General features: G+C 30.8%; 2 protein-coding genes across 3 annotated transcripts in view; one reads left to right on the forward strand and one right to left on the reverse strand.

The window, feature by feature from the left end:
• The first annotated feature begins 17,386 nt into the window (after nt 1-17,386).
• On the forward strand, nt 17,387-20,613 carry LOC149476681 (uncharacterized). The gene is made up of 2 exons (XM_089711940.1): nt 17,387-17,511; nt 19,886-20,613. Exons 1-2 carry the CDS (start codon nt 17,392-17,394, stop codon nt 20,036-20,038), a joined length of 273 nt encoding a protein of 90 aa, XP_089568066.1. The 5' UTR covers nt 17,387-17,391; the 3' UTR covers nt 20,039-20,613.
• A 4,057-nt stretch (nt 20,614-24,670) lies between these two features.
• Nucleotides 24,671-26,620, reverse strand: part of nrm (neuromusculin) — a 361,740-nt gene continuing 359,790 nt past the window's right edge. For both annotated transcript variants that reach the window (XM_089711855.1, XM_089711856.1), the window contains 3 exons: nt 25,933-26,614; nt 25,362-25,403; nt 24,671-24,766 (listed from right to left, as the gene is read on the reverse strand). In XM_089711855.1, coding sequence (XP_089567981.1) covers nt 25,934-26,614 — 681 coding nt within the window. In that variant the 3' untranslated portion in view covers nt 24,671-24,766; nt 25,362-25,403; nt 25,933. The remainder of the gene's footprint in view (nt 24,767-25,361; nt 25,404-25,932; nt 26,615-26,620) is intronic.

Consider the following 26,620-nt stretch of genomic DNA (forward strand, 5'->3'; position numbering starts at 1 on the left):
AATTAAAATACAATCTTTAAGTAAGTAAAATATCTCTTTATCTATAGGTATATAAAAATGAATCCCTATCTCTCTATGGTCATGGTATCACGCGTGAACGTTTAAAGCGATATTGATAAATGTTTTATTGTGTTCGTTATGTATTTATTTTATTGTTTATTTTATTGGACTTTATTGTCAGAAGAAGGATCTTATGAGAGAAAATAAGAAATTTAGCCAATAGCCGTCCTCGATAAATAGCCTATCCAACACTGAAGGAATTTTTCAAATCGGACCCGTAGTTCCAGAGATTAGGGAGTTCAAACAAGCAAACCAGCGCGGGACACAGCTAGTTAAAAATAAAACGAAATATTAAATTAAAATAAAATGCAATCAATGCATAAAAAATAGTATGTAAGTAAATTAATATATAATAAGATAATGGAATGATATTAAACCGGTTAAACCCACAAGTTATCACTACCGATTCTTTATAATCTTATCAAAAAAGTGACAGATTCCGTTGGTCTCATCTCTGTTATAAACTTTGACCTACATAAAATGACTAACTGCATATTTAGATAATTTTGTATCCAAAAGCGTAGCTCTTTTTTCTGTAGGTATTAATTAATTTTTATGAATATTAGGTACATAAAACACTTTTAGCTTAACCCGTGACGCGTCCTATGTACAGACAGTTAATCGTAACTCAAAATGGTACTGTAGCGTCCTGCGTAACAACGACTGTTCATAACGCGGCCAATGACTTTGAAGGTCACCTGTAGTTCTTACAAGTGAATGTTTCCAGTATAAAAAATATTTCTCTATGCCTTAAACATTTATAATTCGAATCGACACGACTCCGAGACAGGCAATAGAGACCAAAACCACAAAATAAAAAAAAAAAGTGAATCATTGATTGAGTTGCGTCATCGGCCATAGTTTGTGACATTTGTCTTGTTCAACGAATATTTGGATTGTGAATTATGCCGAGAGGAATAATTAGATGAGTGATAATTGAGACGTATATTACTGGAAATTTTACGTAGAATACGTTTATGATATTGGTTTTAGGGATATTTGAAGAATACTCAGTGAAAAAGTGTCTCAACTTTTCAGTGCGGAAGACGCAAAATGGCGCTTTTTTTCTTGTTTGTGAATAATGGAGATTTGTTATTATTCATAGTGAAATACGTTGTGTTAAATGTGTGAAAATATAAGTGAATGTATTTGGCAATCGTGTAGTGATATGAAAACGTGAATATGATCATTTGATGACTCAGCATTATCATGTAAGTGTTAGTATGTAAGCAATTAAAATTAAAACAAAAGAAAATCAATTTTTTATAATTTTATAGAAAAAATATATCGTCATGATTACATTTTTATGCTATAACTAGTTTCTTCCTCTTTCCAAAAATATATCATACATGGCATATAATTATAGAACAATAGGGTAAATAAAATTTTCAAACTCGGTAGTCATAAAAAAGCTAGATTTCGTGAACTCCCTTGACACTATCGGGATCGGTGCCGGCTGTGCGCCGGACGCGTCACGGGTTAAACATCTGTTTACCACGATAAATTCTTTTGAGTTGCGTGAAACAATATACTTCTTTTAGAGCTATTACGCACTGTCGACCAGTCGCCGGCGACTCAGTCGCCGGCGACTGGACTTACTCCTGGACGACTGACGACTAAGTGCGCAAGCCCCTATTTAAACTATAGTAAGTCACAGTCGCCGGCGACTGAGTCGCCAGCGACTGGTCGACAGTGCGTAATAGCTCTTAACAATAGAAAAGCGCTTGACAACTATCTCGCCTGGTAAACGATGATGTGGTCTAAGATGAAGCGAGAAAATACGACAATTCTTATCTATATAAATAAAGATAAATAAAACCAACACGTTCTTCTTAAAACTCAATCCATACTACGTATCATCTTTACTTGAATTATCTCCAAAATATAAACAGTGAGATGTCAACCAGACGACGGCCAATTAGTTATATTTAATAAATATGAATTTATAAATATCATAATACATGTTATAGTCAAATCCCGAAACACAATCTCTTCGCGAAAGGACTGGTTTATCTTGGATCATGGAAATACGCGTGCCGCGTGCGTATGGTCGGCCTAGCTATGAATTATGAATTTCCATACATATGACAAGCGCGACTGACGTACGCACTGATGGTCGGTGAAGCTCTGCAACCGGCCTTAGGTTTGGCAAAGGCCGAGGCAATCCTCGAAATACATTTGAATTTCACCCTTTGGCCATTCTCCCATTGCGATACGCACAGGCGATTCAAGTATCCTGCAAGTCTCGGAGACTAGTCGCCGCGGAGTATCTCACATACATTGTACCGGTAGCGTAGTGTGCGAGCCTACATACAAATGTATGTGAGATACTCCGCGGCGACTAGTAGTCTCCGAGGACTTGCAGGATACTTGAATCTCCTGTGCGTATCGTAATGGGAGAATGGCCTTTGACTGAAGTCAGCAGCAGTCTCGGGCGTAGGCTAACGCAGCATAGGCATCGCACGAACATAAGACGCCTCAGCTAGACAACGACTGACGAAAATTGTTTAGTAAAATGCCGAAATATTACATTTATTTGGGCTTTGACAGAGTCATTATGCCAGACCTGAGGTTCGACCAGTCCAACCTAAGAGTGCCCGAGCTTCGGGGTTTGACTATAACTGATAACATAAATTAACTTTCCTATAACTGTTAACATAAATATTATATATTAACTCTCACAACAACGGAAAAGTACGAACATCGCTAATTAACACATTAAGTATATAAATGTACTTTAATCAAGTTTTTTGTCATTACTTACGTTATCAGCTATTTTTAGCTGAAGTCACGAGGAAGAAAGATAAACAGTAACTTAATTGCGTTGAGCTAACGCTCAGAAAGTAGGTTACCGGTTGAATGCTTTTTATTATTTTTTGACAATTTTGATTTATATAATTTTTTATTAATTGATGCTGTAAAAAATGATGTCTTGAATTACTATTTCATATGACGTTCCTGCGTTCAAAGGATTCCAAAAGTATTTGCTAGGTACCAGTCCAACTTTATGAAAGGAATCTGACGATCTTTCGTACTTCAATAAAGTTTTCAGAAACGACGTTAATACGAGGCTTATTTTTATACGCTCTACGAATTCGCACGCAATGTTCAAAATAATTATTTAAAAATTAAATGTTTGAGTCCTATCCTAGTATATTTCTAATATTATAAATGCGAAAGTTTGTGAGGATGGATGTATGTCTTTGCAGTTTGTTACTCTTTCACGCTAAGCTTTCACGCAAAGACTACTGAACCGATTACAATGAAATTTAGCACACATATAGAGAGTAACTTGGATTAACACGGTAGGTATTTTCCCGGAAATCCTACTGGAACGATGACTTTTTTGACTTGAATGGCTTTTTCAAAAGTAATTCTAAAATAAATCTAGTTGAACCATCGTTCACGTTTGTATCATCCTGGGCTTTGAACTTTAATTATCTGTGGCTAAATAAATAAATAAAGAACTAAATATATTGCTATTAATGAATCACGCTGTAAGTCACTAGACAAAACATAACATGTGGTCATTCACCGCTTGTTGTGTGTTGTGTTATTGAATTTGCACATTTTCCCCAGTTTTATCGAATTTATATATTTATTATTTATTTATTTAACACTTTATTGTGCAAGAAACAAAATATACATAAAGGTTACAATAAAAAAGCACAAAGGGCAGCCTTATCATTATACAGTGATCTCTGCCAGGCAACCATGGGGAGAAAGGCAAAGAAGCGAAATATGATTGTAAAACAAAATAAAAACAAATCTAATCGGTAAATCTAAACAAATTTAATCGGTTTTAATGAAAATACCGGTTTTCTTTGTTTTCTATATCAGATGAATATTATTGGCTTAAGCCGGCTACTCACCTACCTGCAGCAGGGGCAATATTGGAACAATCTCGGTTGCACGGCGGCGGTCGGAGCAAGTTCAGCTGTTCTCTATATTGCCCCTGCTTGCCTATACACATCAAAAATAATTTCAAAATCGGTTCATGCATTTGAAAGTTCTGAAGTGCAAAAAAAAAACAGTCTAATTGAGAACTTGCTATTTGAGAGAATTTTTGGAGTCGGTTGAAAATAACTTATTTTGCAAAATCAGGCTTGTTGCAACTATTTTTCGTATAGGTAGTTAAATTTATTTTCTATATTCATCAAGAAGGGTTTTCTTTGTCCAATCTTCTTAATTAAATTAAATATTAATTAATTACGGTAATAAAATCAAACCACGTGGATTGATATCAATATTATTTCACCGATAAATTTGTTGATAACATCATTATTCTCACTTCGCCCTTTGATTGTCTTTGACCTTTGGTAATGGCGAGGAAAATTTGCACTAAACTATGCATTATTTATAAAATAAATAAATATTTCAGGACATTTTTCACACACGGCACATTCCGATCCCATACTAAGCTTTCGCTTGTGTTATGGAAACCAGATGGCTGATAAACATACATACATATATCATTAAAAAATACTTATATAAATAATTAACAACCAGGCACATAGAAAGAAAGAAAGAAACTTTTATTTATCAAGGACAGCACAACACACACGCACACACATAGACATATTATAACATAAAGAACCGTAAAAGTTAAATAGGAAAACACCACAACAATAAATAGCAACAATAACACTTAAATTAATAACATAAAAAAACACGTACAAAAAATAACATGATAATCAGTATTTTTTATTAAGGTGTGTCATACGACCCTGACAAAAAGGAGACAGCTCAGCATATGCTGCAACTTCAGGAACATTGCCAGCGCTGTTTTTCAGTGCCCCCTTTTATTATGAAGGCTTCGAGTTGGGACGAAAGGAGTAACTTAGGACTACATATATACATAAATTCATAAAAAAATAAAATAAATGAGATATAAAACATAGCAAACATCTAGTTATGTTCATCACACAAATATTTGCCCTGATTGGGAATCACAGGACATAATAGGTATATATACTCAGGGGAGGTGGGAATCGAACCCACGACCTCTGGCTTTGAAGGCAGGGTCACTACCAAGCCAACCGGTAGGTCAAAATATTATATAACTTGTTTTTAACACGCTTTTACCTTTGCATTATAAGTGTAACGCATTAGTATTAACAAAACTATATTCTTAGTGGGATAGTCACTTATAATACCACAAGAGCTTCAAAATTATCGGGTATTTTCCGATAGGTTCGTTGCAAACAAATGAAGGAGTCAAGTTTTTAGTCAAGGTTAAAAAATGACGAGCGCGAAGCGCGAGTGATTTTTCCTGAAAAACTTGACGACTTTATTTGTTTGCAGGGAACCTTGAGGGAAATGCCAGATAATTTTGAAGCTCGTGTGGTATTCGGGAGATTATTTTTCCGTCCCAAATGTCGGCCAATAATTTCACAATTGAATTGAACCTGTCAGTTTGACGTCAACGACCAGAGAAAATTTTCAAAAAATTATCAGTATAATACCATGTAGGTTGTACCACGTGACGTCGAATGGTGCAATTCTCTATAATACAATAAGAAAAACTCATGAAATTATTGTACTGTCACCGATCCTTGAAGTGTACAAAGTTTGAATTAAATCGAGTCGTTTAGATGCATATACATATATATCGATTACATAATAATGAACAGGTGAAGCTTATAAATATTATAATATAATAAAAGGGACTCCCAAACTAATTTAACTGCGAATCAGGAATCAATATTTCCCCCACACTTAGGGTTAATTTCATAATATTATATGTTACCGTTTACAGTACATATATAATATTTTATAATAAATGTGTCGTTAATTATGTTTGCATATTGCTATATAATTACAGTATTTATGTATCCCACGTGTTTTACATGATATTACTTGTATTCACGATTGTATTGACGTAGTAACTATTAAGTTATCTGCGATCGTATTTGTATCGTAAATTAAGTTATAGAAATAAGTTACACATGTCTTAGATAATGTTCTTTTCGATAAGTGTTGTTGATAACTTGAAGTAATCTAAGTTGACACCAAAGTAATTTTTTTTCGACGTACAGATCCTATTCTACTAATATTATAAATGCGAAAGTTTGTGAGGATGGATGTATATTATGTATGTGTACATGTATGTATGTTACTCTTTCAGGCAAAAACTACTGAACCGATAACAATGAAATTTAGTACACATATAGAGGGTAACTTGGATTGCGACATAATATAGGTTTTATCCCGGAAATCCCACGGGAACGGGAACTATGCGGGTTTTTCTTTGAAAACGCAGGCGAAGCCGCGGGCGGAAAGCTAGTAATCGATATTGTACAGATGTACAGATATGTAGAGATAATAAATTCGATTAATGTCATGTACAGATATTGAGATTATCAAATAAAATTCACATAATTATATAATTTTTATTATTGACATAAAAAAGTAAATTTCTTTACTCTTTTAATGATTGGTAATGATTATATATTGCTTATTACTTTTGCTTGATTTGTTTAAAAATAATTGTTATAAACTATACATATAATAAAGAATATTAGATATAAGATAATGTAATTAATAAAAAAAGGAAATAAAAATAAGTTAATCTTCGATTAGTTCCTGCCAGACTTTTTCCGTATTGCACTTTGAAACTAAACGATAAACTCAGATTTTGATTTGATTATCTTTCTGCTTTTTATCTATTAATAGATTTGACCTAGCTTTTATCTGTATGATGATGTAAATAGGTAAAGAAAAACAATTATACGCTGTCTATAGTATAGCATTGCATTATCCTTCCTGAAACTATTTTGTTTTATAATAATATAATAATTTATCAGTTACAAAACAAGATTTTAATTAACTAAGTAAATTAAATAAGTGCCATGTAATAACTATTCTATCAAGTAATTTTTTTTAATTATTATATTCGTAATGTTTTTCATTTCCCCACACCTTCTAAAAAAATATTTTTTAAAGATTTTAAGTTTAATCGGCATAGCGCTTTTCTTTTACTGTCTTACGAAAAGAAAAACAAAGCTGGGCACCGATCGATTCGCCGGCTCGAACAGAGCACGTGTGCCAAATTTGAGAAGTAAGGATTCATAAACGGCGATTTTGGGAAAGTACGGCGGCCATCTTGTTTTCGCGAAAATCCCCATTTTACACCACCCCTGATAATCGCCACCATTTCCGAGCATTTTTTGTTCAGACACCCTCCCTCCAAGTGGCATCGTTTCTGCGCACCTCCAGGGGTCCACTCTCTTGTCCAGGGTGTTGGAGTTGTCTATATTTTTCCTCTGGTCGCGTGGAGCACCTCTACACGATCTCGTCGAAATGCCCCCCACTTTCAGTGTAGTTTCCGAGAAACGCAATGTCAGTGAGTCAGTCAAAGAAAGCAAACTTTTAAAGCACAGATTTTCTTTTCTAAGCATCGCCAATTACTAGATTTTTTAAGTAGTTACTAGCTGACCTTACTATCTTTATCCTTTTTTCGCGCGAACTGCGAAGTTTATTATGTAAGTTATAATTATGTGTCTCTGGCAGTTCCTTATTTAAAAATTAAACATTTGGCAGTTAATTCTATTTTTTGTAATATTATTTGAATCAAGCATCTTTTAAGAATACTTAAAATTATAATTAATGATATCTCTAAACTCGTTTTTAAGAAACCACGTGACCAAGGGATGTAGAGATTCATTTTTATATAAAAAGCTTTGTATATAAGTATTAAGGAAAAGTCACGTTGCTTACAAATTATATAAACAATAAACATACAGTTAAAAATCATTATTACACTATACTTATTAAAACTGACAAAAAATAGTTAATATATATTTATCTATATAGCTTTTTTAAATCTTTTAGAGTACTTTCTCTCCCAATTAACTAGTTTTAATTAATCCCTCAAATTTCTCATCTTTGTCAAGTTATTTTTGGCGTTTAAACATGCTATGTTTTTGACTATATCCTTTACCTTCACGATCGCTACACGGTGAGATCGAATCAGACAAGTTTGCATCACCTCACCCACCTTACAAAAATGGCGGAATTATGAATTTATCTAAATCACAATATTGGCACGCTCGTTGCTTGTGTTTCGGTGATATCTATATATAAGTATATATTATTAATAATTATTATCAACGTTATTTCTCATAAGCATTCAGAATTCTTGGCAGTACGGTGTTGTGTGTAGTGTGCAATGGCCTCCTGTGTTCAATTATATGTATGTATTATTTTAACGGAGTTAATTATTTACGGTGTTTATGGAATTAGTGTTTTTAATTTTTACGAAAATTCGAGGCGTTTAAGGGTGGTTTTTTGCGAGTTTAAAGATTTGTTGTAGATCGGTTCTGCTTTGGAAGTAATATTATATATTTAATTAATTAAAAAAGTGTTTTGAAACGGCTTTTTATGTGTTTGTGTAATAATGATGATTATGAAGTTATAAAAGTTCCTCGAATGTTGACTATTTTTGTGTTGTTGGTGCTTTTTATTGTACCATGTTTTAATTGAATGTTTCAAGAATTATTTTTCTGTTAACATAAGAAATAAACAATTGCATTTTTCTCGGAGTAATAAACTTAATAATTTAAAGAAGCATATAGTTTTAACTTTATTAACTACGTACTTTTTTTAAACTCTATATTACATTATATAAATAAATAATGGAACAAACAAAATAATCCATACTAATATTATAAATGCGAAAGTAACTCTGTCTGTCTGTCTCAATCACGCCTAAACAACTCAACCAATTTTCATGAAATTTTATCCCGGGAAAATGACGCAATCTCGGAAATCCCACGGGAACGGGAACTATGCGGGTTTTTCTTTGACGGCGCGGGCGAAGTCGCGGGCGGAAACCTAGTATCTAATAAACTAATGAACCTATTATCATTTTTTTTAATTCCATAAAATATTAATCCCCGTGCGCTTCATAAAAAGCTCATCAAAATAGGATGTACCTTACTTTTACGAGAAGTTATTTATTTATAGATATACTACAGCAGCCTGTTAGTAACAGAATTGTTTACATATCTCACTTATCTTAATCATCTGTTTTCATTTAATATAGTTTAATAAATGTACATCAAATCTGCTGATACTTGAAGAAATATTTAATAAATTAAATTAAAAAACACGCTTTAAAAAAAGGTTACTACTTTAGATACTATTGGAACCGATCCTTGATGAATTTTGAATTAAATCTTTAAAATAATCGAGTCTAAAGAAGCCGCTTACATACAAACTTTGAATCATACAGGAGAAGCTAATAAAAACGTGTTGAAAATATACACACACACGTCGTCTAATAAACATATAATTATAAACTATACTAGATGTGCTCCGCAGTTTCACCCGTATTGCTCCGCTCCTGTTGGTCTTAGCGTGATGATATATAGCCTATAGCCTTCCTCGATAAATGGGCTATCTAACACCGAAAGAATTTTTCAAATCGGACTAGTAGTTCCTGAGATTAGCGCGTTCAAACAAACAAACTAACTCTTGAGCTTTATAATATTAGTATAGATTACACTAACAAATAACGTGGCATTCTATTCCTAACTACACTAATTTTTAAAATTCGGTTTAGTAGATCTAGAGATCACAATCTCTTAGCTTAGAATTTGTATATACATGTTTACGCTACGTGTTATTAGGGTTAAAGGTTCGAATATCAGTAAAGGCAAAAATCGTTAGATAATTAATATACAGGGTGTCCAACTGTTGGTATAATAAGCTCAAAGGAGGTTATAGTTTTGCATACGGTGAGTACGTAAAAAATACTTATAAAATTTCAGACGCATTTTTTTTTCAAATAGATGAATTCTTAAAACTCTATGTGTACACCCATAACAAGCAACCCGCCCAACTTTGCCACCAGCACGTGAGCTATCGTTTAAGATTATGTTTTCATGTTTTTTTTTCTGTTATTGTTCAAAATGATTATGAAAATTAATAACTATCAGTAGGATTATGAAATTTTAGGTTAAGCCGGAAAAAATATACCTAGTAACATGGTTGCACAAAATTAACTGTAAAATTTTCAGCCGTAATGAAGAAAAAACTTTTCAATATATTTATGAAGGCTCTTTATTTCTAATAAGCATTGCTATCCTTAAAAACCGATTATAATCTTAGACTTCTAGCTTACGTAAAACTATATTATAATGATCTAAAACTACATTTAATTCGATTTTTTTGTACAAAAAAATTATATATTTATTTGACAACCCTAACGCAGCCATAACATAAGTTATCAATATTTTAAAAGTTCCGGCTAATTTATCTCTCTAACGAGATGAACTTGAATTTAAGTCAACGATACTTCGCCCGAGTGACGACTAACGGATAAAATTATTTAAAAGGTCAAGCGTGTGTCGGGTCATAGATTACATTAAAAAAACAATTTTACATAGTTAGTAAAGAAAAAAAAAACGTGATGATGCTCTTTATCTATAGTCCAAAATATATTATTATAGCGACTCATAGATAATAATATAAGTATAAGAGACATGAGTATTTTATTTTACATCAATCTTATAAATATAGTCAGTCTATATAAAGAGTTAAACGATGTAGGTACAAAATACAAAAAAAATACAAGTTTTCTGTAAAAATTTACTCATCAAAAAGATAATTTTACGTAGGTACTTTAAATTGTATTGTAAATTCAAGACAAGAGTGAACAGGTAACTTCTAAGGAAGCGCGCACCTTAGACCACCTTTTGCGTTTACCAGGAGCGTTTATCTACTATTATGACGTATTCTGTGCCAGGAGAAGAGATCGTAGTCAAGCGCTTCCTTAGTCTTCATAAAAACAGTATGAATATGTGTTGATATCAATATCAACAAAAAAGAAATCGCAACAATTTTACGGTTTATGGCCGCTTTACACAGGCACAGAATACATAATATGTAGTAGCTAAACGCTACAGAACGGACACTCTCCGCCTTCCGCCAAAATTAAACACTTACCTCACCCCGCACGATCAGGCTATAAATGGTCCGCATTTTTCTGCAAGGACGATACGCAACGAAGTAATTTTATTATTTTGGTTTTGTGATTATCGTTTTTCGTAGAAAATGGTTAGATATTGTTCTGTTTACGGATGTATTTCATCAGAAAAACGCGAATTTTTTTTACGCTAGTCACAAATGTGCCAACCATAAAGCGTTAACACACACATTTGAGTATCTACAGTGTGACTGTCAAAACGATAATTTTGTATGGATTGTCCGGGGTGTAACACAGGTAGAGTAGAGGTAGAGTAAACGGTAGAGTAGAGTGGTAGAGTACTAACTATCCTACTTACTATCCTACCTTATCCTACCTACTAATGTAGAGACCATTGGTAGAGTAGAGTACTGAAATTTGTACTAAAACTGGTAGACTTTCTACTGAGAACAAGTAGAGTAGTATGCTAGTTCACTCTACCTTTTACCTTACCCGTGTACAGCACCCATTGTCCCAGTGTCCGAAACCTATAAACACTTCAATATATAATCAGCATCATCACAGGCTTTGAGGGTCTAGAGAATATATTCTAATCAGTATTGCTTGACACAATTAATTAATTAGATATTGTACGAATTTCTGATAAAAATGATAACATAAATTGTTAAGCGTAGCTAGTTCATTCTTTATTTTTGTGATTCGATAAAATATGATCCTGATTTTCTTTTATTTAATTCAAAATTAATACAGTATGTCATCTTCATACATCTAAATAATGGATAAAGATGCTTATACGTGTGTTTTAAAGATTTAAGCGTACAAATGGATAAAGGGACAGAGAAAGCGACTTTTTTATACTATGAAGTGATCAAAGATATACAATACAATAATACAACAGACACGACAATACAATAATTTCATGAGTTTGAGCTTGTTTTTTTTTTTTTTAATTTTTCTATCGCAAAATAATCTCTCTATACATAATGTTTTGCTTTGATAAAAATCTCATGATTTCTTATCGTATTTTCTCTTAAGTTTATCATTTTATCGAGCAAGTCAGAGTGATTTTGGTATTAGATTTTATATAAGCAGGTGATCAATATTAAATAATACTTGAGATTACATGGTATAATACAGATAATTGTAAAATACGCAAATTTGTCGTCGTTGTAAAATCTTGCGACGTAATTTTTTCGTACATTACATACTAAGGTTAGATTTTAACGGTTGACACAATAATTCGTTTTTTTAACAATAGAACTAAAAACCGCTTACAAATTGTCAGAACTAAAGAAAATTTAAATGGGATCACATGGCAGAAACTAACTTTCAAATAAAAAATAAAAAGTATCAAAATCGGTTCACTCAGTTAAATTCTGAGGTAACAAAAATACTGTCGAATTGAGAAGCTCTTTTTTTGATGTGGGCTAAAAATTATTCAGAAAATAACCAATTATACCTGTTAGTTAAAAGTCTTTTGCTTTTTATCCCGAAAATCTCACTAGAAAGTAGAGCGGGAACTATGCGGTTTTTTTCTTTAAAAAGGCGCGGCGATGCCGAGGGCGGAAATCTAGTATGTAAAAACTTTACAAATAGCAACCTAAAAACCCATTCGGTACCTAGTTAGGTTTAATCATATGCGAAATATATGATAGGTAGGTAATATTTTACATAAGTACAAAACAATACCCCCTTTTAATCAATATCAGTCAACTAATTTATTAATGTCACCGTTTACTACATTTACTATGACACAAAAACGTCAAAATTATCAATTCTATTTCAAATAACTCATCCTTATTTGTTTTGATAACTCATTGAGGAAAATTATCAACAACAATATTATTGTTATTATATTTAGTGGAGATTCTTCGTGTCGAAGGGATGGAAAGCTTTGGGATGATGAATTTATTTTTAATTATTATTCAAAAAATCCCTTTACTTTTATTGATTAGGGCCCTGCCTGCCATCGGGATTGGTGAAACTTAGTGTTTTTAAAAAAAAAACTTTAACCAAAATTATTTAACTACTTTTTTGATGCACAAAAATAAACAATTTTCGCATTAAAGCTGTCGTCGGATCTACCTATATGGCTATATAACTATATCTAATAAGAATATATTATAAATTACACTAATATTGCTCTTTGTCAACTAATTTATTATTTAGTCTATTAACACTGAAATAAAAACACGTGTTAATTTATTTTGTCCAATTATATTGTTCTGCGAAGTTATGTAAACAAAAACAAGGGGCAAAGACCGGATATCGGGAATAGGTGAAAGTACACAAGATAAATAGGTCCAAAAAATAGACGCAAATCGAGAAAATGCGCAATATATAAACGTGACAACATGATTCAATCGTATTTTCTTTCGTGACCTGCCTGTGACTGCCTCAAAAAAGAAGCAAATTGAAAAATCGCTGTAACAAAAAGTACACACACACAGGGTCCCATGTAAAGTAGCTCAAAGTAGGTTATAGTTTTGCATACGCTGAGTACGTATATTCCATACGCATCTTTTTTTCGAATAGATGAATTCTTAAAACTCTATGTGTACACCCTTTAGTTTCTGTGATCTGTGGTGTACACTGTACAACCCGCCCAACTATGTGTGCGTGTACTAGTGTACACACGTAAGAAGTGAAACTTCTATAAGACCTTATTTTTCAAAAAAATAATTTACTATATGCAACTCAATTATAACGAAAAAATGTTACACAAAATTTTTTTCCAACCCCGATAAAGAAGTTTCACTTCATGAAAAATAAGCTGCAGCATAAAGCTACAAAACAAATATATCTATTTGATAAATATATGAGAAACAATTAGTCCGGTGCATGCGTACTTTGTGACCTAAATATTAGTAACATATTTAGGTTACATAATAAATAATATCGTCGTATCTTCAACGAAAAAGCGAAAAGCGCTAATTGTTTATATAATTATCGTCTTCGTTAAATTGATTTATAATTGAATTGTTTTTATTTATTCTTATATATAAAAATGAATCGCAAAATGTGTTGGTAAGCGCATAACTCGAGAACGGCTGAACAGATTTCGATAATTCTTTTTTTATTATATTCCTTGAAGTACGAGGATGGTTTTTATGTAGAGAAAACGTAAACATGTACCACGGGCGAAGCCGGGGCGGACCGCTAGTTCTTGATAAAATAATTTCAATTTAGGAAACTTCGTGGAAATATATTTTGTTACATACTTATTATAACTTAGTTTTCATGAGAATCTGCAAATTGCTTTTTGTTATTACATTATGCTGAAACACAAATTAAATTTCTCCAAAAATGTGACTTAGAAATAAACGTTTTATTACGGCTCAGAAATTTAATATCAACCGGTATAAGATTTAAAAAAAATCATATTATTTGCTGAATCTCAGCGTTCTTATTCGCCAATTAATCGAGTAATGAGTTGCCTATGTTGATCGCATTTCATAAGTGTGTTCAGCTGTTTTTGCTTTTAAAATCGTTTCATCCATCACGTTTATAACATTAATAGAAAGTCAGAAGCAGGGGCGTAGCTACCGCCGTATCAGCCGTATCAATTATACGACCCAACGTTCGTAAACAAAAATTACTAAAACCTTCCCAATTTTTTTTTCAGTAATGTCAAAAGTAAAAAAAAGCAGTTTTCTGGTCTCCTGTGTGTATATTTAATTTGAATTGTTTGTAAAAACTTTGGAATAAGGGACAGATAGATAATTATGATGAATAAATATTTATTTTAATTTTATGCAAACATTTTTAATTCTTCCTAAGGGCCCCCAAACAAATGTTTATACGGGGCCGCCAAGGCACGCTACGCTTCTGGTCAGAAGAAACATTTTTTTTCTATTCCTTAAACTTTATAAAGCATTTGAATGACATAAGTTATGTCTACTTTATTTTAAGTGTTATGTCACATAACACTTAAAATAAAGTAGGAATACAGTCAAGAATATAACGAAAACTTCAGAGACATCGTATTTTAAATTTAAAATATCTATATCAATTTAAAAGATATTTTATATCTTAATTGATGAAAATACTTCCCTTGTACGTGGAAGAATTAGTGTCACATTTATCAAGACCTAATTATAATCTTAATTACATTAAATGATTGCAATCGAATTATCTGATTAATGTAATATACCTAATTAAAATTAATTAATACTATTTTATCATTTTTGCATATCTACAGGGGTTCAGAACTCCTGTAGGGTTTGCTTTAAGCTAAGTCAGTGATAAAACTGATGTTTCAAAATGAATAAACATATTATAATACTAGATTTCCGCCCGCGGCTTTGCCCGCGTTTGCAAAGGAAAACCCGCATAGTTCCCGTTCCCGTGGGATTTCCGGGATAAAAACTATCCTATGTGTTAATCCAAGTTACCCTCTATATGTGTGCTAAATTTCATTGTAATCGGTTCAGTAGTTTTTACGTGAAAGAGTAACAAACATCCATACATCCATATATCCTTACAAACTTTCGCCTTTATAATATTACCTCTAGTATAGATAGATATATTCAGTTATTTAACTAATGCCTTGCTACTGAGTTTTTGGTACATGAGCTTTTTCGTTATTGACTAAAAAGCTTTGTACAACAAGCTTTGTACTTTGTACACAATTACTTACTAATCTTTTACAATTTTCACCAAAACTAGGCAAAAACCAATTTTACCCATGTGGCCAAAATTATTAATTATAGACTAGAGGGTATGAAATTCATCTCTATGATGTTCTAGTGTGTATTTCTGAGTCAACAAATTTATAGATACTCAATTCTTGTTGTCTTAAAGCTTTGCTGAGCTTAGACACCTATGTGTATAGGAAAAATAATATGGTGCTATCACCATATTATTTTTCCTATACAGCATTGAAACTTACTAATTTACTAACTATAACCCTGTCTACACCCTAAAATTTCTTTCCACCTAAGGCCAACCTTGGCCAACGATGGACCAATCATGTCAAATTAGGGCACGCTTGTTTTCTATTGTTCCCGAATTAGGTTATTTTTTGGGTCATTGCGAAACAAAGAGATACTTATCGAAGCACCTTTGACATGCCATGATATAATAAACAATCATATTATTTGCTCGGAGGTACCCATGGTACTTATCAGCCGATAATGGAAATTGGGTTACATTGATTGCGAATCATTGGCAATTAATATCGCATGTTTATTATTGATCTGGCTGATAATTAATTGACTGTATTTAATAGTATCTACTGATTTGTTAATTGGCTTTTTATTTAAATTAAAATTGAGTTTCAATTCTTATCGATGGATGTAGGAAATACTTACGGCTTTTTTAATAAGTTATTAAGTGAATCTATCCATACTAATATTATAAATGCGAAAGTAACTCTATCTGTCTGTCTGTTACTCAATCACGCCTAAACTACTGAACCAATTTTCATGAAATTTGGTATGGAGATATTTTGATACCCGAGAAAGGACATAGGCTACTTTTTATCCCGGGAAAATGACGCAATCCCGGAAATCCCACGGGAACGGGAACTATGCGGGTTTTTCTTTGACTGCGCGGGCGGAAACCTAGTACATATTATATAAAACTCAAAGGTGACTGATATAGTGATGTATCAACGCACAGCCCAAACCACTGGACGTATCTGGCTGAAATTTGGCATGCAGGTAGATGTTAGGACGTAGGCATCCGCTAAGAAAGGATTTCCCGGAATTCTTGCGGGAACGGGGAAAAACGGGGATGCACGTACAAAGTCGTGGGCGGAAGCTAATATAATATATTATTATTTTAACCTATCTACATTCTCATTTTAGGGTAACCGACACCAACTCATACCTACAGTAAAATGGTTAAAAGATAGGTGGTTTTTATACATATTTGACTACCTATGAGAAAGTGTATTAGATTGCAATTTTTAAAAAGTTTTGATTCTTTTTTTATTAACTACTTATAAGGAGAAGTGAAATTAATTGAATATTTAAAATCATATAATTTGTAAATACGATAATCATTTTATATTAACTATAAATGTATTCTGAACCCTTAGTACGACTCGCACTTGACTATTTAATTTATGGGAGCAAACGATCAAATGCGTCATCAATTATATTAATGATAAACATTTCAAACTTAATATATTTTGTTGCAAAATAGAGTCAGTATAAAAATAAATAAATGAATAACTTTAATATGATCACAAATACCTACTAGTAATATTTTTTTTTATAATAACATGAACTAAATGTATAATAAACAATTTGAACAGTACGTACTTAAAATTTTTTTAAATACATAGTTTATTTAACGTAATTTATGGACGCCCCCTAACTATAAAATAAAATAAAATACATATAACTAATTTATTCATATAATTTATATTTTCTTTGTATTTACAGAAAATCGCAATGATCAGCATTGTTCTGCTGATTTGCATATCGAGCCTCATCCGGGAATCGAACGCCATGCCTCCGTGGTTGTCTAAAAACAGCGGTGTCTTCACTGCTTCAGCGGAATGTCACACCGATGTAAGTATTTTTTTATAAATACAGTATATAATACTACAATAATATACTAGCTGTGCCCCGCGGTTTTACCCGTATTTCTCCGCTCCTGTTGGTCTTAGCGTGATGATATGTATGTAGCCTATGACCTTTCTCGATAAATGGGCTATCTAACACCGAAATAATTTTTCAAATAAGTAAGTTAAAAATTTAGAAATTAAAATTTTTTAACGCTGCAGTGTGGGAAACGTCGGGAAAATAATATAATAAATCGCGTTTAAAATCCGTTAAAAATCTTTCATTTCTAAATGTATAATACTCGCGTAAAATCATACACTAGAAAATACTAAGTTAAAAATTGTTTGTAAAATTCAATTTTCTGCCTTATCTGACCATCTCTTCAGACCATAGGTCTAAGATCCGAATATAGGTCAACCTTCACCGGCATGATAATAGAAAGAGACCAATTTTATAATAAATGTAGTCGATTAAAAAATCTATTAAAGATGGGTATGCTGGAAAAATCCTGGACGGGATATTTTAATTAATTTTTAAAAAATATATTTTTTTTAATTAATTGCAGTACTTATCAAGATAATAACAAAAAATTATAATAGACTTGAAGTATGAAACCTACAGAATGTGCAGCCATAGGGTTTTCTAATATTTACCTTGACAAACTGCTAGGTTGGCAGGTATAAACAGGCATGTCCGTACCGTTTTTTTTTTACTTTCACTTGATGGGATGATAGAAAAAAAATATATTTATCAGCATGAGCGCTGTTTTATAACAAAATTGTTTATTGTCTCAACACTTTAAAAAAATATTTTTTAATAATTAACTAAAAATATCCTGTCCAGGATTTTTTCAGCAAACCCATCTTTAATAGATTTTTTAATCGACTAATTATAAAATTGGTCTCTTTCTATTATCACGCCGGTGAAGGTCGACCTATGTTCGGATCTTCTACTATAGAAGAAGCCTATTTTCATCGAACAAAATATTTGCCTAACGTATATACATAAAAACGATAAGTCTGTTTGATTGACAATATAACGATAGACACAATTGGACCACATTGTCAAAACACTGACATTGACCCCCTGGCTTACTTGATTAATTGGACTGATAATTATCTTTTTATCAGAAAATATATAACGTTTAATATTATCATTTTTATTGGGTTACTACGGCGTTCCTTCATTTTTATTTATGGTATTTCTATCTTTATTATATAGGATTTATTATAATAAATTACGTTCATTTTTATATGGTTTTATCTTTGTCATAATTTATTATTATCATAATATTTTAAATCTGTCTTATCCACGTGACTGATAAGTTTTGATTGGTGAATGTGATGGCATGATGGCATGGTTTTTAATTTATTTTTAGAATTTTCACGATTTGAGATTATCTAATAATAATTTATCGAAGTTAAATACCATCAGCGGCAGAACTTCGATAGTTAAACAATCTTAATTTTCATTGGTAAATGTAATGAATTTACTCTTTTCTTTCATACTCCTTTGTTCTCTTCGGAGTAATAAATAATAAATAGAACTCGAATAAATGTGTTTTCTTTCTTTCATAATACATAATATTTATATAGTAAAAACTAAAAATCTACGCTAAGTGCGTACGTGTGTTTAAACATATTGTATAGAACAGAGATACTAAAGACATAATAGTTTGGAAAATCCAAAAGTGCACGCCTCATAATTTTTTTTTAATAAATATTTATTAATTATTATTTTTGTTTATTTAATAACAATTAAACCACATCGAATCAGACCCTGAAAAATGAAAGGGTTCTATTCCTGAGCATACTCAAGCGTAAGAGAAAAAAAAAGACTCGATTAGTAAAGTATTTCGGTCGCTATCGTGTTAACAAGAAAATCATCCGCACATACAGACACACGGACGTCCAAGACAGAACTTTTTTAAACTCTTTTTTAACTAGTTTAAATAACAAAAATGACATCAAAAATATCATGAACGTTAAAAATAGTGTTTTTTCTTAATATGTGTGTGTATGTATTATCTTACAAGTGCAATGTATGATACATAAAGACATTTTAAGTTTGAAAAATCAGATGTTTTGCGCGAAGTGACAGTAGTACCCACCTCAACGCTTCGCTTATGAGGCGTGCAATAAAACTCTATCATAATTATTATTCATATCTCTATAATTGCTCTTTAATCTTTTGTAATAATTTAATTGTCAATTAAAATTTATGATTCTTTTTTCGTATATCACAAAGGAAATACATAGGTATCTATCTTTTATCGTCCACCATTCCATAGATTTTTATCTTTCAAGTGGGGAAATGTATAGATTATCCTATTTCCTAAACTATTAATAAATCTAAAATTTAACAATTATTATTTTTACAGGACGAGCTGCTAGACCTCTGCCAGAGATGTGCCAAATTAACAAAATCAAGACTCGCCTACCCGGCATGTTGTTCCACGGACCTCCAGGCCAGAAAATGGTGCTCAGACTATGTGTACTTCGGCCGGGGACAGTATGACTTCTATTTAATTTAGAAGTTACATACGTTGAAGGAAAATCTAATTGGCCCCATAGTATTAAAGAAATTATGATGCTCAATCTGCTAAAAGTAAGCAGTATTTAAAGTGATTGACGTTTTTTTTTGTAAGAAATTTCTTTTGTGTTCGCAAAACTTGCGCTGAACTAAATGCAATGTATTGTGTGTAAAATATCGTAAAGAATGTATTTTTTCAAAAGTTCATGAGAATTATATTTTTCTATATTACACAACAACTACAACAGTAGCTGAAATGGCAACTCTATAATGGTAAAAATTGGAACACGCATCTTTTCGCGCCAAACTGGGGCGGATGCTGATGGATTTTTTTTTCTATTCTTTATAAATTTATATGAAATATCAAATTCAACTCTATAATAGTTTAATTAATACATGGATGTAGTATCTCAAAGATACATTTGGATTATAACGATAAAGTGTACAAGCTCAAATATACCTTAAACCAACGAGATAAAGCCCAATTTGGCACTAATCTTTGAATAGTGTTTTATCAGAATTCGCTAAAAATATTTTTATTATCGTTTACATCTAATAAAGTGTGTAATTGACTTATCTATATCTAAATATCTACTAGTTTTTAAATAATGAGTATATCCGGATTTAATCGGTTTAACAAGAAATAATTGGCTAGTGATTATTTGTCAGAAATTTCGATTCGTAATGTTCTAAAAAAACTCTGAAATAAGTATTTTTGAGACAAACTTAATACCTATGATTCATTAAATGTATCTATATATTTGTTTATAATATTGTAGTTGATTGTTTCCATACCTTTAATTCTCAACTGACAGTTCTTAATTATACGTAATTTTTTCGAAATTCAGTTATGAGTTTCATTATTAATTACAATATTCTCAAAATGATCACAGAAAACTATCAAAATATGTATATATAGTTTTATGTACGGAATGCTAAATAATATAAGAAAAGTCGTGATTTGCAAAATAATTACCTAGGCAACTAATTGTATTTTTTCCACATTCTTTTTATGTATATTTTATGCCAATATCTAGAGATGATAACAAAACTATTTTTGCAAATGACATTTATCTAATCTTATTCAAAATAAGCGAACATTATGAAATTCGATTGAGCAAATTGTATTATTTTATGTAACATTTTAAAATTTGTAAGTAATTACATATTATAATGAGATTAAACAAAAAATATATTTAATTATAAAAAATGTATATCCTTCGAATAATTCTAGATTAAAATATATTATTTTAGTTTTATGACATATTACTTTTGCCAAATGTATATTAATATATGACAAATTTTAGATTTAATTTCAAAATATGGCTGTGATAATATAGGTTATGTACATAGATATTAAGGAAAACAATAAATACGTTTTTTATATATACTGTTGTTTTATTATTATACCTCTATGATCTATGAAGAGGAGATGGAAGTAATAAATACATATTTTACTGATAAATTTATTTTATAGAATCTTCTGCCTAATGGGGTAAGAAAATATCCTTTTATGACCTATTTTAAGATCTACCTATAGGCAAAAATTCATAAAAATCGGTCAAGCTGTTTCAGAGGAGTTGTATTACAAACACAGTCGGGATTTTTATACTTATGAATACTGATAGGTATAAAAGGCATGAAAATCAAGGAATAAAAGAAACACAAATAAAAAATCCATAAATTTTATTAACACTAATATTATAACAAGTATTATGTACAACATTTCTAATTGTATCTAGTGTTGTTTACAGTGTGAAATAAATACATCAATCATCAAATAAAAACGAATTGAACAAGATAGAAAGATGAAAAATATTCGATCTTTCAATCCTTTTTAATTCATACATTAATTTATATTATCTACTTATAAGTAAATACAACTTACAAAGTACAACAAAATAATTAGAAAAGCTTCTTTTGATATTTTTAAGTAGTTATCCAAAGGCTTTTTATTGTAATAAAATATAAATATATTTTTTTATTAGACCTTATTATAAGAACAGAAAGACAAAGAGAAATAAAAAAAAATATATTTTTTGTTTAACTTTAATTCAATGATAATTAAATCAGTATTTATTTCACATTATTTATATTAATTTAAGCACTACAGTGCCGTTTCAAATCTGAATTTAAATCTAAAAACACAGTCGATAATTTCGGCTCTACTTTCAGATTGTTATATTTACATTAGTACATTAAAACTTATTTTTACTAGACATTAGTTTCGTATTTTAAAATAGTTTTGATGTGGTATAATAATGGCTTCCTTTTTGGCGAGTAAAAATGGGAAATATTTGGGGTTAAAAAAATATTAATACATTTTTGACGACCAAAACAATAGTCGATTAAAAAAAATATCTATGAAAAGCTTCGCATTTGAAACTATGGGACGCAACTAGCTTAGAATAAGTAGCTACATAAAGAAATAATTATATTTCAAACTAAGAAAAAAAAAATTGTCGTAATGACATTAAAATTAAAATACAAAAAAATCTCATTGTACCACACCAAATTGAATAGTATTAATAAAAAATCAACAATTAAATTAATGCAAATAAAAACTCCTTACAGGAAAATAAATGCCGATCACACTATGGGCCGTAACTACAGACTAACACATTTTTGTGTTATTTAGATTTTTTGTGAGTATATTTTGTATGTACTTTTGATTTCATTTAAAACAGGATTTATTATTAAGATTGAAGTATTGACTTATAGATTTGTAAGATTTTTTAGACAATTTTGTTCAGCTCTCGATATTTTTCGTAAGATTTTTTTTAATATGGAGTCTAAAAAGACATATTATTGGAAATTGTCGAGCCGTTTTCAAGTGTCATCTTAATAAAGTCTATTTAAATGAACACGAACATTAAATAAAATCATAAGTTTGAGTTTGAGTTTTTTATAATTAATCATGTTTTAAATCTGGTTTAAAGTCCTACCTATAATTCACAAAATACACTCACTAGTTATTTAATTTTTAAACAATTGTTATTTTATAACACATTCAATTGAGTTATTTTACTTATAAGTACACTGTTAGTTAAATATAAGTTAGTTCAACAAATTAGTTTTTTGTAGAACTATTTTAAATTATTAACAGTTAAACGTATAGATACTGATGTATTTATTTTAGTCACATTATATTATGCTAAAAATAATTCAAACATACATTTAATTTAAAAGAAGACAGTTAAAACCGATAAATAATAATTCAAGAAGTCATAAAATAATTCGATGTTTTTGAGTTCGTTTAACAATTATTTGAAGAATTATTAACTAACTTTAAAAATGAGGTACTATCGTATCTTTCATAAAATTCGCCATTTTGAGATTTTTTTCGGGTCATTTAGGTAGAATAGATATAATGCAACTAAATGAAAAATACACAGAATCTTAACAATTTTACTTATTATATAGGTATTAGAGCTAGCGCGCAAGAGCAACTTTTGTCTCCGCAACTATTTTGTCTCTCCCATCAACTCTTTAGGAAGTTGCGTCGCTACGTGCGCGCACTTTCTTACTAGCCAGTAGCCCATAGAGTTGATGGGAGAGACAAAATAGTTGCGGAGACAAAAGTTGCTCTTGCGCGCTAGCTCTTACAGTTCGATTACAATAATTTACAATAATTGGGTGGATAACGATTAAAAAATCCCGCTTGGACGGAAATAGTGATCTAAAATAGTGGTTCATTTAAATTTGTATTGCGACCTCTTTAAATTACCTGAAGGTACTCTCATTAATATTAATTTATTTATTTTAATGTACTGATTCAGTCATTAAAATAATTTTTATGATAAATTTTAATGAGGAATTAATATTGAAGGTTTTCTGATAGTTTTAAGGTTATTTATAAAGGTCGTGATACATTATAATTTATAAAATAACTTTTGGGGACTGAAAAGCGAAAAATATTTTTCAATGGTCTCATAGATAATGTAAAAAAATCTGTGGTTATTTCTTTGGCTAAAGAAATGATGCAGATGTATTTTGTTGTCCATTGATATGAGAAATTTGTCTGGCAAGTTCACTGGGAATCGAACCCAGAAATTATCTATTCTAATTATTTTTCGTCAATGTATTATATTATTAGACATATTTTTTTATACTTTCGCTTTGCAGTCTCCATTACTAAGTGAAGGAACTTTAAACAAAAAAATTAAAATAATTAAAAAAGCGTTTTAACATGCAATATTTATTAAAGGTATGACGAAATCATATTACAAAAATAACCGAAAATAAATAATATTCTAATTTCGTGTTTTATCCTAATTTATTCGCAGAGTATTTTATGAAAACTACATTTATTTACACTTTGTCTACAGTAGTTTAATGTACATACATTTGGGGTTGATTATCTTTGGTTTTGTGAACCGTTGGTCAATTCTTAGGTTATGCTTTACGAAAAATTACTTTGTTATAACAATAAGAGGTAATAAAATTAATTATTTCAGTACAATGTTTATTTAAATCATAAGATTACATGTTACAGATCAATAATTACAAAGAATTACCACAAAAAATAAAAATTTTGCCAAAATTTTTTATTTAAAAAAAATCAAAGCATATCATCATCGGGGTTCTGTTTCTCGTATATTTCCTGCATTTTCTGTTGATCTTTAACCTTTTTCATTTGCGCGTAGATGGAGGCAGCTTTGTAGTTGATCGGCCCATAGTCTTTCATGTCGGCGTCGGCGTATATAAATTGGTCTTCGGGCCTGAAAGGCTGGGGAAAATATATTTATTATTAGAATATAAATAAATAAAAATGTTGAAAGTTGTTGCTTAAATAATACTGATATAGAAGACAACAATCGATTTTGTAATCATAAAAATAAGGGGATTGGTTATACTTTTTTATGCAAAATACTTATGATCTATGAAAGATGAGCATTTCTGAAACGTGTTGTTGTATTTATTATACATATAGCAGATAGCTCCGAATAGCTCATTCGACCCTTTTTAAATATATTTTCATACTTTTTTTGTTATTTTAATTGTTTACGTACTTTACCACAAGTAAAGAAATAGAAATTTAGTGACAAAAAGATTTCCTCACTAGAGCCACGAATGTTAATTATTATTTCAGTTGTAATTAAGTCAAAAACATCAAAGAAATTAATTGTTGTGAAAAAACATTGTTATTAATTTTTAATAATAAAATTATTGTAATCGTATCGTATTGTATTGTAATGGTAATTAATCATATTATTTTATACACAAAAAGTTATACGTATGTATGTTAGATTAGAAATAGCAAAGCTTTATTAGAATTTTTTGAAGCTCAATAGAAGCAAGTTATAGAATGATGAAAAAATTACCTTTTTTTAATAAATGTACGTGTCACTCTTAGCTAAGCGGCCCTAGAAAAGAAAATAAAACGTCACAACACATAAACCATGCCTCTTTTGATATTTTTAAAGAAATGCATTAGAATTAAAAGATGATATTTTTTGTTAATACGCTACGCGGCTCTAGTGGTTTTCTTGATTAAAAACGCAAAAAAGAGAACTGTGTTTTGTTTACACAGGAAAATTTTCTTGGCGATGCAATGTCAAAAAAATGAAAAATTCGTGAGTTATAGAATTGTCATCTCTCTTGCTCATTACTGAAAAATACAATGTTATCCCACTCTTACACTAGCGTACGCTGTTCATTTATTTCTACATCCTTTACTTTGTTGTATAATCTTATGAATCAAGATTATTTATTGAATTATGACTATTCAGAATGTTTTGATCATAGTATCTAGTGCGAAAATAATATATGAAAACAAAACTTTATAAAAGTGACTAAATACTAACTTCACAAGTTGAAAAAAGTGGTCAAAATGATGCAATACTTAGTTAACTTAATTTAATCAATTAAAACAAAAAATGTTAGTAAACTCACCTTAAACATCTATCTCGTTAAACTTAAGGGTCGCGTATTCGGTTCTCGGCTGCGGCTTCCTACTACTCCCCACACTACACTTACTACTTTCCTTACTACCCTCACTACCTATAGTGTACGTATCGTACAAATGCCTATTAGAATTGACTGTATTTTTAAATTTTAAATTATGATTACCTAGCGCTAAATCTGCGTACACTAACTTCTTATTCTTAGGCTTATCCTCTCTAATATTCGTGTTATATTCTGTTTCTATGTGTCGAGACGAATTTGATATGTAATTCCCTTTTAATAAATGCAAGTACGATTTACGTTCGGAATCGTTAAAATCCGGTTCCGGGTAATCCGGATTTTCGTAATTATCGTAAACGCCTACGCAGGACAATTTTTCCCGGAGACTTTCGGACTTTTTTAAGCGATTTAGTTTTTGGGTGTTCTTCTCTCTAGTTCTGTTTAATGTTTTAGTGTAATATTGTGTGTCTGTCGGTTGGTATATCATGGGACCTATAGTGTTGTTGTAAGATCTTTCTTGGTCTACTGGAATACGCTTGTCTACTCTAATCGGTTGGAAATAACAAAAACTGTGATGTTTCTGAAGCGGTATTTGGAAGTTTTTCTTGTTTTTCCCTTTGCTAATGTTCGGGAAGTGATTCCGTTTTTGTAGATATTGGTGGTTAGTGTTCTGAAA

Source organism: Colias philodice, chromosome 27 (genome assembly GCF_061535455.1).
Source record: "Colias philodice isolate Cphi_HAF_F1 chromosome 27, ilColPhil1 Martin Lab GWU primary, whole genome shotgun sequence".
Taxonomy (NCBI): Eukaryota; Metazoa; Arthropoda; class Insecta; order Lepidoptera; family Pieridae; genus Colias; species Colias philodice.

Coding starts and splice junctions, on each gene's coding strand:
- LOC149476681 (XM_089711940.1), top strand. CDS start 17,392: ATGATCAGCATTGTTCTGCTGATTTGCATATCGAGCCTCATCCGGGAA. Junction 17,512..19,885: donor CAGCGGAATGTCACACCGAT/GTAAGTATTTTT, acceptor TTATTTTTACAG/GACGAGCTGCTAGACCTCTG.